The sequence below is a fragment of the Plecotus auritus genome (assembly GCF_963455305.1).
Source record: "Plecotus auritus genome assembly, chromosome: 1".
In the NCBI taxonomy this organism is placed as follows: Eukaryota; Metazoa; Chordata; class Mammalia; order Chiroptera; family Vespertilionidae; genus Plecotus; species Plecotus auritus.
The window spans coordinates 44,131,227-44,146,289 of NC_137770.1; the positions used below are offsets into that span (position 1 = coordinate 44,131,227).

Consider the following 15,063-nt stretch of genomic DNA (forward strand, 5'->3'; position numbering starts at 1 on the left):
ATCCATTAAACTTAAGATACTTAGTATATTACATTTTCTTGGTATCTTTTGCAAGTATCAAAAATCAATAGCATTATCAAATCAATTTCATTATATATCATCTCTCAGATATTTTCTAGAAAGAAATAAAGTATCAAAATCAAATATATAAAAATAATGTCTCATATTATTATTTTTTTTTTGCAGATTTTACTTCATTTATTTAACAAATTAATTCAGCAAAACTTTGTTGAACACCAACTCTTGTCAGGTATTGTCTGAGGCAACAGAGCACAGCGTTGAACAAAGCAGACAGAATCTCCTGCTTATATATAACTACAGCTGATGATGTCTTTTAGTTTCAATGGATTTAGAGTTGGCATCTCTTTTGCCATGATGTGCATTGTTTATAAGTCAGCAGTCAACTCTCTACCAGAACTGAGTCCTCAGAAATATTTTAGTACCTTGCAAGCAGGAAAGGCCTCCTTAGCTTATTTTTGTCAAGCTGGTAAGTATTTTTTATATCCTGACTTTTGTGACCTTTCTATTGCTATTTAATCAGTATGCTCAGTGGGACCTTATTGTTAGACTTTGCTTTTAAGAATTTATCTTCCTTAAGGGGTAAATCATTAAACATTCATAAAACATTTCTTATTTTAGATTCTCCAAGTACCTCTGTATTTCTTGAAGAACTGAATAAGGCTGTTAAACCTCTCCAGGACTATGGAATCTCAGTTGCAAAGGTAGAAGGATATTTATGTTGATAAATTATTAGTGACAAACATTTTACGTCTAAATGACTCTTCAAATGCTTATGTTGCTTTCTGCCTTTTTTCATAAGAATAAACAGCACAGAAGTTCCAGATTATTGTATAAATTCATAAATATAGAGAAAAAAAGCTGTTTGAAACTCTTTTGCATGGCATTTAATTTAATTTTGTAAACTATTCTATTGGGACTGTGGTGTCAGTTTTTCAGTCCTATAGTTAGACTTTGGTTTTCCTGACAAATATATCACAATTCAATAATTTATTAAATTTCTGTTAGCACAAATGGAGTATTGTAAGTGGTAGGAAGGGCTCTAGGTGTTAGACCTGTGGGGTCAGACTGGACCTGGGTTCAGCAACCTCAGTACTTGAGGTTTTTTTTTAATAGATATATTTCTATTGATTTCAGAGAGGAAGGGAGAGGGAGAGAGAGACAGAAACATCAATGATAAGAGAGAATCATTGATTGGCTGCCTCCTGCACGCCCCCTACTGGGGATGGAGCCTGCAACCCTGCATGTGCCCTTGATTGGAATTGAACCCAGGATCCTTCAGCTCCCAGGCCAATGCTCTATCCACTGAGCCAAACCAGCTAGGGCTCAGTACTTGTGTTTTGGCAAGGAAAGAATTCAGAGCCAAGACTCAAACTACAAGAGAACATCTATAATAATAAAAGGGTAATATGCTAATTAGATCAGGTGTCTTCCAGACGTCATTCTGAGCATCCTTCCTGACAAAGCTGGGGCCAGAGGGAAGCCAGCCCGGGTCCCAGGTGCCTGCAGGTGGCCCAGGGGAAGCCAGCCCAGGTGCCAGGTACCAGAGGGAAGCCAGTGTTGGCAATGGGGGGAAGGAAGGCCTACTCTTGCACAAATTTTCATGGATCGGGCCTCTAGTTTATTTATAAAATCACAGAGGAAGAAGTAATTTGTAGAAGAAATGGACTTAAGAAACAAGTTAGAGGTAAAGGAAGGGCCCTTGGAGCATGGAAGTGAGGAAGGTAAAGATAATACGCCTGCGGAGGAGGAGAGAGAGAAGGGAAAGGCAGGCCGGTGTTCCTGGAGGGAGAGCACACTGGGTCCTCAGTCCTAAGGGTTTTAAGGGTGAAGATTTTAGGGGAGGTCCCAGGGGAAGATTTTAATAGAATATTCAGCAGGTGTCCGGGTATGTCATTTCAGGTCTAGGTCTCCACTGATTGATTGGTCGGTTGGTCAGCGCCAGGGCAGGAGGTTATTATCTAATGCAGCTGGTCCTGAGTTTAGCCATAGTGTTGCTTATCTAGTTTTCTGCTTTTCTGGGCCTGGAGCTGAAATACAACTGCGGCTTAAATGTTATCTCTAGGGAGGAAAGGTCAGCAGGTCTAAACTGAATGACCAGTGATATGCTAGGGGAGGAAAGGCCACTTTGGGGGCAAGGTCCCAACCTACAGTTGTCCTTTGGTAGGCACCTAGGACTTGCTGCACTGGTGACCTTTTGTACCTGGCCCATTGTCCTTGCTCTGCTCATGTCTGTCTAACTGCCTACCACAGAGGTACCAAAGTTGAGGTACCTGAAGTATTTCATCTTTTCTGTTTTAAGTTTTTTAATTACCTATGTTGCAGTTTCATGTATACTTAGGAAAGTTAAAACAACCTAACTTGAAGTTATATATTTAATTTTTTTTCTCAAAAAAAATTTCAAACTTGCCATGGAATATTATGGAAAATTTCCACAAGCATCATGGATTAGATAGGTACATAAGCCTTTCATTTAGTTTAAGCTTAGAATTTGTATCTCAGAAAACTGGATGAGAAGTAACCCAGGGATTATTACATTCTTTCAGATTAGTGCCTACCTGACTTTCTCTTGTCGACATAAGAAATGTCCAAACCTGTAGAGAACTGTTATGAGTTTATTTGAGCCAAACTGATGACATGCCCTGGGGAGCAAGATTTCAAAAGCTCTGGCCCTAGCCAGTTTGGCTCAGTGGATAGAGCATTGATTGGCCTGCAGACTGAAGGGACCCAGGTTCAATTCTGGTCAAAGGCATGTATGTGGGTTGCAGGCTTCTCCCCGGTCCGGGCCCCGGTCCGGGCCCTGGTCAGGGTACGTGCAGGAGGCAACCAGTCGATATGTTTCTCTCACATCGATGTTTCTCTCTGTCTTTTCTCTCTCTTCCACTCTCTAAAGATCAATGGAAAATACCCTTGGGTGAGGATTAAAAAAAACAAACATATATATATTGGTTTCAGAGAGGAAGGGAGAGGAAGAGAGAGAGATAGAAACATCAATGATGAGAGAGAATCATTGATTGGCTGCCTCCTGCACACCCCCCACTGGGGATTGAGCCCGCAACCTGGACATGTGCCCTTGACCAGAACTGAACCTGGGACCCTTCAGTTGGCAGACTGATGCTCTATCCACTGAGCAAAACTGGCTAGGGTAAAAAGAAAAAAAGATTTCAGAACCTCTGGAGAATAAGTTTCTTTTATGCATTTGAAATTAAGGAGGGAATTTAAGGATGATTAAATGGAGGTGGGAGAAAGTAAGGTTGGGATTGGATTACAGCAGGGGTCCTCAAGCTTTTTAAACAGGAGGCCAGTTCACTGTCCCTCAGACCGTTGGAGGGCCGGACTATAGTTTAAAAAAAAAAAATGAACAAATTCCTATGCACACTGTGGGCCCGGGACGAGTCGGCTGCTAAGCAGGACAGGCAGTGGCACTTGGTGGGCCGGATAAATGTCCTCGGCGGGCCGCATGTGGCCCGCAGGCTGTAGTTTGAGGACCCCTGGATTACAGGATAGTTAATATTATGTGCTTTCAACACTTTATTTTTTATTTATTTTTAATAAATCTTTATTCAGATTATTACAATTGTTTCTCCTTTTTCCCCCCATAGCTCCCCTCCACCCGGTTCCCACCCCACCTTCTGCCCTTACCTCCCCCACAATGTCCTCATCCATAGGTGTATAATTTTTGTCCAGTCTCTTCCTGAACCCTCCCATACCCCTTTCCCCCTGAGAGTTATCAGTCCACTCCCTTTCTATGCCCCTGATTCTATTATATTCACCAGATTATTCTGTTCCTCAGGTTTTTAATTCACTTGATTTTTAGGTTCACTTGTTGATAGATAAGTATTTGTTGTTCATAATTTTTATCTTTACTTTTTTCTTCTTCCTCTTCTTTAAGAATACCTTTCAGCATTTCATATAATACTGGTTTGGTGGTGATGAACTCCTTTAGCTTTTTCTTATCTGTGAAGCTCTTTATCTGACCTTCAATTCTGAATGATAGCTTTGCTGGGTAGAGTAATCTTGGTTGTAGGCTCTTGCATTTCATCACTTTGAATATTTCTTGCCACTCCCATCTGGCCTGCATAGTTTCTGTTGAGAAATCAGCTGACAGTCATATGGGTGCTCCCTTGTAGGTAATTAACTGTTTTTCTCTTGCTGCGTTTAATATTCTCTCTTTGTCTTTTGCCCTTGGCATTTTAATTATGATGTGTCTTGGTGTGGTCCTCTTTGGATTCCTCTTGTTTGGTGTTCTGTGCGCTTCCTGGACTTGTAAGTCTATTTCTTTCACCAGGTGGGGGAAGTTTTCGGTCATTATTTCTTCAAATAGGTTTTCAGTATCTTGCTCTCTCTCTTCTTCTGGCACCCCCATAATTCTGATGTTTGTACGCTTGAAGTTGTCCCAGAGGCTTCTTACACTATCTTCAACTTTTTGGATTTTTTTTTTCTTTTTGCTTCTTTGTATTTCAATTCTTTGACTTGATTCTTGTGTTCCTCTAGTCTGTTGTTGGGTCTCTGTATAATATTTTTTATTTCAGTCAGTGTATGTTTAATTTCTAGTTGGTCCTTTTTCATACCTTCGAGGGTCTCGTTATATTTATCAGCCTTTTCTAGGATATTCTTGAAAAGCCTTATAACCATGGTTTTGAATTCTATATCCAGTCGTTTGTTTTCCTCCATTTCTTTCATTTGTGATCTGTTTCTTTGTTGCTGCATTTTCACTGCTTCCCTGAGTTGGTAGAGTAGCTTTGTGTGCTAGGTTTCCTATATGGCCCAGTGGGTCAGCCTCCCCAGTTAACCTGAGGTGGATACTCTTGGTGCACCCCTTTGTGGACTGTGTGTACAGCCTTGTTGTAGTTAAGTCTTGATTGTTGTTGGTATCACTGGGAGGCATGACCTCCAGGCCAATTGGCTGTGAGGATCAGCTGTGTCTGCGCTGGGAGAAGTTCGGTGCTGGAGACAGCCTTATAGGATTAGACTTGCCAAATTGCAATAGCCTCTGTGCTCAGTTTGGATGGGGTGGAGTCTCAGGGCGGAGCAGACAGTCTTGGCTTCCCGTCAGCCTTGCCCTTGGGTGTGCGCGCCTCCAGACCTCTGCCTTCCCCGGCTCCCGAGTCTCCGCCCGAGAGTCCAGACTCCCCCCACAAGAGCGTGGGTCCCCAGGGGCTTGCCTGGAACTGGGGTTCAGTGCAGTCAGAAGTGGGGCTCAGTGCAGTCAGGCGCTTCCGACTCCCTTCCACTAGGGAAAGCCTGTGGCAACCTCCGCAGTCTTTGTGCGCACTGGAGCGCCCTTTCAACACTTTAAAAGGAGGGTCTGAAAAGGTGGTGATATTAACACAAAGCTGTGTTAACCTTGATGCACAGAAACAAGGACAGAGCTTGCTTAAGGCAAAGATCAACCTTTTACTAAAGTTATATGCCTGCGTTGTGACTACCCATCATGACCTCCCCAGTTAGGAATTTATGTTCAGTTCACCTCGTGAGGTTACTTTCCATAGAATTCCTTTTTATTCTATACTGTGTACATTTATTCTTATTAGTTCGTTAGCCTTCCTCCTCCAAGAGATAGCTATTGTCCCTCTTGGTCTCTGCAGCTAGTTCCTAGGGCAGAAAGGTTAACTAACCTTGGCTATTAAAGAGATATTGTTCCCTCTACCCATAGAACACTTTTGACACCAAATGTGTATGTTTCCACACAAACAATCTGACATTAACTGCCTAGAGTTAGCACAGACCCCCCAGGTTAAAGGTTCAGTCTTATAAGACCACCTGTCACTTCAGATGCCAATCACAAGTAGTGTGTCTCCAGGTTACCTACAACTTCTGTAGGACTTGGCTGCAAATTGAGTGTTCTCACCATCCCCTCCTGAGATTGGATAATTTGCTATAATGGCTCACAGAACTCAGGGAAACACTTTACTTGCTATTGCTGGTCTATTACAAAGGCTATCTCAGGATCAGCCAATTGGAAGAGATGCATAGGGCAAGGACGGGAAGTCTTGAGCACAGGAGTTTCAGTCCTAGTGTAGTTTGGGGTGTGTCATTCTCCTTGGGCTTGGATGGTGTTCACCAATCACCAACCTGGAAGCTCTCTACATCCTGCTCATTAGGGTTTTATGGAGGTCTCATTATGTAGGCATGGCAGAGTAAATCCTTGACCATTGGTGATTGACAATCTCCTGCATGGAGGATGGGAGGTGGGGCTGAAAGTTCCAACCCTCTTTTTTTAAGAAAATTAAATTTATTGGCGTGACATTGGTTAATACAGTGGTCGGCAAACTGCGGCTCGCGAGCCACATGCAGCTCTTTGGCCCCTTGAGTGTGGCTCTTCTACAAAATACCACAGCCTGGGCGAGTCTATTTTGAAGAAGTGGTGTTAGAAGAAGTTTAAGTTTAAAAAATTTGGCTCTCAAAAGAAATTTCAATTGTTGTACTGTTGATATTTGGCTCTGTTGATATTTGGCTCTATGAGTTTGCCGACCACTGGTATAGGGGTCTCAGCTAATGAACAGCTGATTACACTACAGGGGTGGGCAAACTTTTTGACCCGAGGGCCGCAATGGGTTCTTAAACTGGACCGGAGGGCCAGAACAAAAGCATGGATGGCGTGTTTGTGTGAACTAATATAAATTCAAAGTAAAGGAGCGGAGGGGAGAGCAAGAGAACCCTCCTCTCTTTTGGCTCTGCGGGCCGGATAGAACAGCCGAACGGGCCGGATCCGGCCCGTGGGCCGTAGTTTGCCCACGGCTGCTCTAGAATGATAATGGCACTCATCTCTGAGGAGCTATGAATAACATTTTAAACTGAAATTAAAAATGAAATAATAGGCTAAGTATGACACTCAAAAAGGGTAATCATGCTGTTTATCTAGTAACTAGTAACTGTATGTCTAGTACCTGGAGTGGAATATTGAGGTTCATGCCTAGTGGTACCTTTATATGAACTAACATAATTTAAACTCAATTTTATAGTTGATGTCATCAAGCTACATGGAAGGGATACTGTAGTGAATAAGAGAGACCTATATTGAGTATCTAGCTCAGTCCCTGCACATAAGATGTACTTAGTAAATGTTTATGAAATTAAAATTAGCTCATTATATTTAGTCTATTGGATAAAAAGATGATTAAGACCCAGTCTATTTCTTTGGATACTTTATATTCTAAATAGGGAGGATAAAACACATTCTCAAATCATTTTAATAAATAGCAGAACCCAATTATAATAAGAGAGATACAAATAATATGCCATATTGGTTAAAAGGAAAGAGAGCTCATATCTGATTGTTGAAATGGAAGGTCATGTATGGCGTTGGGAAAGACTTCACAAAAAGTAGCATCTTGAGATTGTCTTCAAAAGTTAAGATTTCAGGAGGCAAAGGTAGATGAAGAAAACACTAATATCAATGGATTAAATGTTCCAATTAAGACCAAAATTATCAAGCTGGGTATAATAACCAAACCCAACTGATGCTATTTAGAAATGCATCTTAAAATAAAGGCTTCAGAAATCTTCAAAGTAAATGAAGGAAAAAGATATATCATGAAATGATAACCTAAAGAAAGCTGGTATGGCTATGTTACTATACCAATGTAGATTTAAAAACAGAAAACCTTTGAGTTATCCTTGACTTGTAGTTCCATTATAACCATCAATAAGTCCTTTAGTTTCTACTATCAAAACTCTCCAAATCTGACTATTTCCTGTGCCTTCACTTTTATTCCTTCCTTGTCCAAAGCATCATCAGATTCATCTGGGAAACCATAATAACCTTCTAACAATTGGTCTTTCTCTTTTCACTTTTGTCTCACTCAGCTCTTCACATGTAAGTGAAATGTGTTCAGATTATCTTGCTCCCCTCCCAGAAAGGCTTCCCATTACAGTTATGATAAAATCTGTGGACACTCGCTTCCTGTCTTATCTGATTTTCTGTTCCCCCACCTTGTTCAGTTTGTTCCTTACAAGTACTGGTCATCTTTCTGTTACTTGAACCTGCCAATGTGTTATTTCCACAAGGCCTCTGTAATTCCCACTCTGCTTAGAACTCATGTCTTCCACATATTTATATATTTGTATGTTTCATTCCATTGCTTCGGTTCTTTGTGCAAATGTCACACCTCAGAGAAGCCTTCCTTGATTCCTAAAATGTCCTGTCACACACTTAATATTTTTTTATAGCACTTAACATTACATATTACTTAATTTTTAAAAATTGTCTGTCTCTACTTTCAGAATGTAAGTTCTAAAGATAAAGTTTTTTATTTGGAACTTAACTACCCCAGTGACTAGAACAGTGACTGACATGGTAGGTGTTCAAATATCTGTTGAATGAATGAATGGACAAATCTATTGTCATAATGCTAACCATCCCTGTGCTCTGACTTTTAAGCATTCTTTTAAAATTATTTATACTAAAATTTACTCTTTTTTGTTTATGGCTATAATATGACTTTTAATTCTAATTTTCTATCCCTGATATCTTTTCTGAGTATCAGTTCTCCTTTGGTAACATTTAAAAAACAACAACACAAATGTAGCTTCCCTAATTGTTATTCTGATTCCTCAAACTCTCTTAAAATTAAATTGAACACCACCACAAACAAAAACTCATCTTAAGAAAAATCCCCCAAATTAACAAAATCTAAAGCAAAGTCACTGTTCCTCTAGAATTAGTCTTGGTAAGTTGTGTTGTTGGGTACCTCTTTGACCCATCTAGTAACCTTTTTTATTTCCTTCCTTCCCCACCTCTAGCTCATGCTGCTTATACATGCTCAGTTTTCTCCCTAGTTTTATTTACTATATTTGTGAAAAATCTCTTGAATCTTTTCTGTTTTACTTTAGGTCCCTGTCATCCTTGACCTATACTGATGTGATTCTTTTTAACCTGCCTCCTTATCTCTGTGCTTTGATGCCTTTCATTTTATCTTCATATTGCTACCAGGATTGTCCTTGTATTTTTCATATTGAGTCCTGATTGTAAGCTATCAAGGGCTGTTGTGGCTGCTCAGGCATCATCAGGGACTTAGGTTCATTCATTCTTTCTTTTTTTTGCCTCTAGTAATTAAATATAACTCTTAGATGTAGAAACAGTTCCTTTTTCTGAGTTACCTCAAGCACTTGAATACGTGAGCAATTATGGGATACAAATCAGAAAGAAAAGTAAAATAAAATAAAAATGTGGAGAGAAACGGTAATGTTTCATTTTCTTTCTTGTTTCCCTAAGCAAGAAACTCTTACCTTTTGATACACTCTAAACTTTAAATGTTATCTTTTAAAGGTTAATTGTGTCAAAGAAGAAACATCAAGATACTGTGGAAAAGAAAAGGATTTGATGAAAGCATATTTATTCAGGTAAACTATTATTTTGAGTGCAATGGACAAACATGAAACTATACTTTTATAATATTCAAGTATATAAAATATCACTAACTCAGAATAAAGTTGTATGCCATGGGCGGGGGAGGGAGGTGTCATATGAAGCTTAGCAAAAAGTCCAGGTAATATATTTGTTACCTGCTTCCTTATCTATAAAATGAGAATAATATCTTACAGGTTTTTTTTTTTTTTAATATTGCATGAGGATCTTATGTAAACTCCTATTACAAATGCCTGGCATGCAAGCACTTAGAAAATTTAGTGTTTCGCCCTGGCCAGAGTGGCTCAGTTGTTTGGGCATTTTCCTGTGCACCAAAAGGTGGCCACTTTGATTCTGGTCAGGGCACATGCCTGGGTTGGGGGCTCCATCCCCAGTAGGGTATGTGTAAGAGGCAGCCAATCGGTTTCTCTCTCTCCTCCCTTCCTCCTTCTCTCTAAAATAAATAAAAACATTAAAAAAAGAGAAAATTTAGGGTTTTAAATAGATAGGTCAGGCCATATGCTGGTGTGAAATAAACGTACATACTTTATTTTCAAGGGATCTGCCAATGTCCAGGTACAGATTCTTCTGCACTTGGATCTGCTAAACTGAGGTTTCTCAGAACTCTGTCCTCAAACCCTTGGGATTTGGCCTGGGAAATGGGGAGAGAATCTGTCTCCTCAAGAACCCACTGCTGAGGACACTTCTTTCTCCTACTTGCCTCCTTCCCAGCCCATTTTGGGGTATCTATGTGGAGGTTGGTAGGAAGCCCTGTTTGGACCTAATGTTTATTCCCCAGTTTTTTTGCTAAACCCAGGGCCTACGCTTTTCAAAGTTGACATAGTTAATAGTATATATTAAATAAATATTTGAGTGCATATTATGGCCAGCACTTTGGTAGGTGCATAGACAGACAGGCTCTAACATTAAAGAATTTATAGTCTAGTATATTAGAGAAACAAGTAAATGGAATGCTAAGGAACTATTTCTGTAATGCTTTTTCAAACTTTTTACAGAGGCAACATATTACTGAGAGAATTCCCTACTGATACCTTGTTCGATGAGAATGCCATCATTGCTCATGTTCTCTTGTAAGTACAAGGGTTACCCATTCACTTCTTTACTTATTAGTTATCTAGTGATTTCATTTTAGACAATCATGATCCATTAAAATATTTTAGAATTTTAACATTATATTTGTAGGCATCAATTTCATATAAATTGCTGGTCTATCTTCCCACATAGAGGATATCAGATTTCTTAAATGGCAAATAATACAGAAACATGTAGGTACTCTGTATAAAAATAGGAGATGACACAACACAACTACATGGTCGTACTTTTGTTTTTGATTCTACCTGCGGAGTGAGGATTTTACCAGGTAAGAAGCTCATGTTTGCTATTCGCAGTAGTATTTTTAAAGCGCCTAGCATCCTTCTCACCCAGCCTGATTTTTTTTCTGGAGTCTGTAGCTCTGTGCCTGCTCAGTAAATGCAGAAAGAGTTCAAATAATCCCAGCCCATACCTGAATATTTGTTGAGAGAGAGAGAGAGAGTGAATTTAAGTTAACTTCGCTGGCATGGAGTCTTTAGGCCTTAGATTCAGACCTACCTGCAATTTACCTCTGAATGAAGTCTGGTATTCTCTCTTTTTTTTTTTTTTTTTATAAATTATTTATTTATTTATTTATTTATTTTTTAAAATATTTTATTGATTTCTTACAGAGAGGAAAGGGAGAGGATAGATAGTTAGAAACATCGATGAGAGAGAAACATCGATCAGCTGCCTCCTGCACACCTCCCACTGGGGATGTGCCCACAACCCAGGTACATGCCCTTAACCGGAATCGAACCCGGGACCCTTCAGTCCGCAGGCCGACGCTCTATCCACTGAGCCAAACCGGTCAGGGCAGTCTGGTATTCTCTTTGATGACAAAGCTAGAAACTATGACTTGTTAAGGACATGAGTTTACATAAACATTCCCAATTTAACCTTGTTGTAGGCCTGTTACCAACTAAGATCTTTGCTGACATTGGCTATCTTTGCCTTCCACTTGGTTCCCCTCTTGTCTGACTGGATTCCCAGAAAAATTGGGTGAAAATTAAATTACAGGAAACGTAAAACATATAGGTGAAAAGTCATGTTTATCACTTTGCAAATGGATACTTTTAAATGTCCCAGTACTCATAATATATTATTGAAAGGTCTTTAGAAAGGATCCTCACAGCCAACGATCCTGAGGCCTCTAGGCTAAGAAGCCAATTATAAGGAATGAAAGATGGACTTTTGAAGAAGGAATTCCAAATAGCTGGTGGACTGCCTTAGAAGGGGATAGAGAAGGGGTATCCTGAGGGGGGAGGGTCATTAAAAGCTTAGCAAAATGGCCAAGTAATAGATGTGATATTTGTAATACAGTGGATACCTGATGGCTGTCTTTGATCCAGAAATGAGGTTGAAGAAACAAAGAAGATTCTTTGAGGGATGGGGGAAGGGCAGATAATATTGTCTTTGATAAGTTTGACAGCAAATCCTGGAGCTGCAGGTGCACCTTGGACAGCCTGATAACAAGGAGATTTTGACAACAATTGGGCCTTAGATGTGGAGTGGCTGTCAGTGCTGGGGACCCTGTTCTCTGAACTGGCTAGCCTGTGGAGCTTATGTCATGAAATCCTTCTGTGGGGGTGTCCTGTTCCTTGTGCTGTGCTAATGCTGATGTGTAGAACACTAATTCTTCAAAGATTATTCTCCATGTTTCTCCCCTGTGCCAAATAGCTGTTAGACACTGGGGATTCAAAACAGAAGAGGGTGCGGCTTTTGTTCTCTAGGAGTTTAGCATTTTGTTGTAGAGAGATATATAAACAAAATATCATGTGGTATGTGAAATAGAAGTATGTATGCATAGGGGCTTACGGACCCACAGGGTAGGGAATAGAATGAGGGTGGGTATTTACTAAGAAGCCTCCCTGAAGGAAGTGGCATGGGGATGAGTCTGAAAGCATAAGGAGTTTACTTGGTGAAGAAACGGAAGGTGGGGAAATAGTGGGAACTGTGTGGGCAAAGGCATGGAGGTAAGAATGGTTTGGAAAGCGTAGGTTTTACTGTAGTATCAAATGTGAACAGCAGATGAGGGCAGAGAAGTAGGCCCGGCGTCAGATGAAGGGATTTTTGTTTACCATGTGAAGAAGTTTAGGCTTCTGGAAGGCCGCTGAAGGGTGAGGAGTCCAGCTCCACCTCAAAATCCTTGTGTTATCTTTCAGACCCAACCATAGGCAATTACAAGGCTTTGCCTGGCAGGCCTCATAGGGGGAAGGTGCCTCGTCCACACCAGACTTGGTGCACAGCCAGTGCATTGCAGTTTTCTAGAGAAAATTGAGGTCAAGGACTCAGGCCCCTCCTCCCTCCCAGTCAGTCCCTTAGGCCAAACACGCTCTTGTGTACACCTACATTTCTATCCGAGTTGTCTCCGTTCCAGGCTTCATTTTCAGGGACCTTAACTGAGGCACCTCCCTGGTACTTCTGATAAGAGCCTCTTAGGTCTACTTTGACTCAGTCCCTTCCCACTCCTAGCCCTTCCTTTTTTCCTTCACCCCAGCCCACCATTCCATAAAGAGGCAGGAGCCTTCTGTTTGGTGTTCCTTGGAATGTGATGATAGCTTGCATCTGAGCTTTGAGCACCTGCCCCTCACTTGGGTCTGTTCCATGGCAGGGAAGGGAATGAAGCATTCTGGAGCTGGTACCTCTCTCTGCCTCTTGCTTGCACTGTCGCAGTAAGTGAATAAATGCTGGATTGTTACTTTTAGCTTGGCTTGCTGTCCTAATTGAGCAACACTTGATTGTTCAACAGAGGGCTGCAGGAAGGCAGGTGATGTGATTAAATTAGTACTGGAGTGTTCTTTCCAGTGAATGTGACAGCTTCGTGGGGGTCCAAGAACATGGAGAAACCTTTGTGTGGCCTTTGTACAATCTAGGGAGGTGGAGTAGAGAGAGCAAAGAGGAGATTTTCTTTTTAATGCTTAGGAGGTGAAGTTAACAGGACTTGGTAATAGTTAATTTGGTAGTAATCAGCAAAACTACAAACTTTAGTCCCTGATCTCTTTTTTCCCACCTCACTCTACTGTAAATCTAATCTGACCACCATCTGAGTAGGCAGGAAGAACAAATTTTCAGAAGATAATCTAATTTAACAAGGCAAATGCCCATTATAACTGAGTCTCAAGTATATAGCTGTAGAAACTTGAGCCCCTGGGAAGTACAGACCTAAGTGTTGTTAACATATAGGTCATCCAGGGTTCTAGGACAACTCCAACACTTAGGAGAAGAAGAAACTTAAGGTGGAAGGTGGGATAAATGTCAAGTAGAATTCCAAAGAGGCAATAGCCTCATTTTTATTTATATTTCTCAGAACACTTGTATATGAACTGAAAGCTTACATTTAGAATATATTGCTTTACTTGCCTTGCCATTTAAATTTGTTCTTTATGTAGAATGCTTTGATTGGGACCAGTGATCCACAATTATACTTGAAATTTGCTTCTTTGTCAACTGGAAAGATCAAGGTTTAAGATAATTTCTTATTCTCAGAATATACAAAAATGCAATTGGAGAAAAATTAAGTTAGTAAATTCTGATAACAGAAAAATAAGTATAAACTTAAGGTAATTTTTACACTAAATTTTTAAGGAATTATATATATTTTGGATCATTATGGGAAATTTTTTATAGGTTATTTAAAATATTTCTAAAATATCATTGATTAAAATGTACTGACTAACTGGTCTATTAAAATTTCCTCACATTGATTTTTCAGAATACAGTAAGTGAATAAATCAAGTGTTTAGAGTATAGCATAGTACCATGTATGAAAGAAAGGGGTAAGTCCAACACTCTGAAGGGTCTCAGATGTTACCCAACCTGCATAGATACTTGCAGAAACACCAGGTCTCTGAATCAGAAATCAGACTACACAGCCAGTGGCCAGGGTAACATGGTATACTAGATCCCCATTTCCAGTTCTACACAGAGGAAAAAGGGTGAGAGCCATATGCTTACACCTGTACTTACAGCGAACTTGGAGAAAAAGAACTCAGAAATTATGAATCGACAGGAGTTGGCACATTTACTCTGGGGAGATAGACTATTTGTCTTTTTCTCTGGGATGTAAACAAATTCTCTGGTGAGACAGCAGAGGAAGGTCTGAACCCTTAAATATTATAAGCCTATGTCTCCGGGGAAGATAAGAAAGGTTTTATTACACTTTGAATGATTCCAGAGAAAAGGAGACAAATAACTTTATTTATTTATTTACTTACTTATTTTTGTTAGCTTAAAAAATTTTTTTTATCTTTATTGTTGAAAGTATTACAGATGTCCCCTTTTTCCCTCCCATTGACCCTTTCCACCCCACTCTCGCCCACCCGCCCACCCTCTCCACAGGCCTTCACTGCACTATTGTCTGTGTCCTTGGATTATGCATATATGCATATAAATTCTTTGGTTAATCTCTCTCCTGCCCTTGGTTAATCTCTCTCCTGCCCTTCCCTCTGAGTTTCGTCAATCTGTTGCATGCTCCCATGCCTCTGGATCTATTTTGTTTGTCAGTTTATTTTCTTCATTAGATTCCACATATAAGTGAGATCATGTGAGACTTTTTATAATGTGAAAAGGAGTCATTGTCTATCTTTGTGATATACCAGGTT

At 40.1% G+C, this 15,063-nt stretch overlaps 1 protein-coding gene across 1 annotated transcript in view; it reads left to right on the forward strand.

Annotated features, from left to right (window-relative positions):
- The window catches only part of TXNDC16 (thioredoxin domain containing 16), a 93,629-nt gene that overhangs the window by 6,916 nt on the left and 71,650 nt on the right, over window positions 1–15,063 (forward strand). Inside the window, exons 3-6 of the mRNA XM_080659095.1 lie at window positions 187–487; window positions 640–722; window positions 9,290–9,363; window positions 10,384–10,458. Coding sequence (XP_080515221.1) covers window positions 325–487; window positions 640–722; window positions 9,290–9,363; window positions 10,384–10,458 — 395 coding nt within the window. The 5' untranslated portion in view covers window positions 187–324. The remainder of the gene's footprint in view (window positions 1–186; window positions 488–639; window positions 723–9,289; window positions 9,364–10,383; window positions 10,459–15,063) is intronic.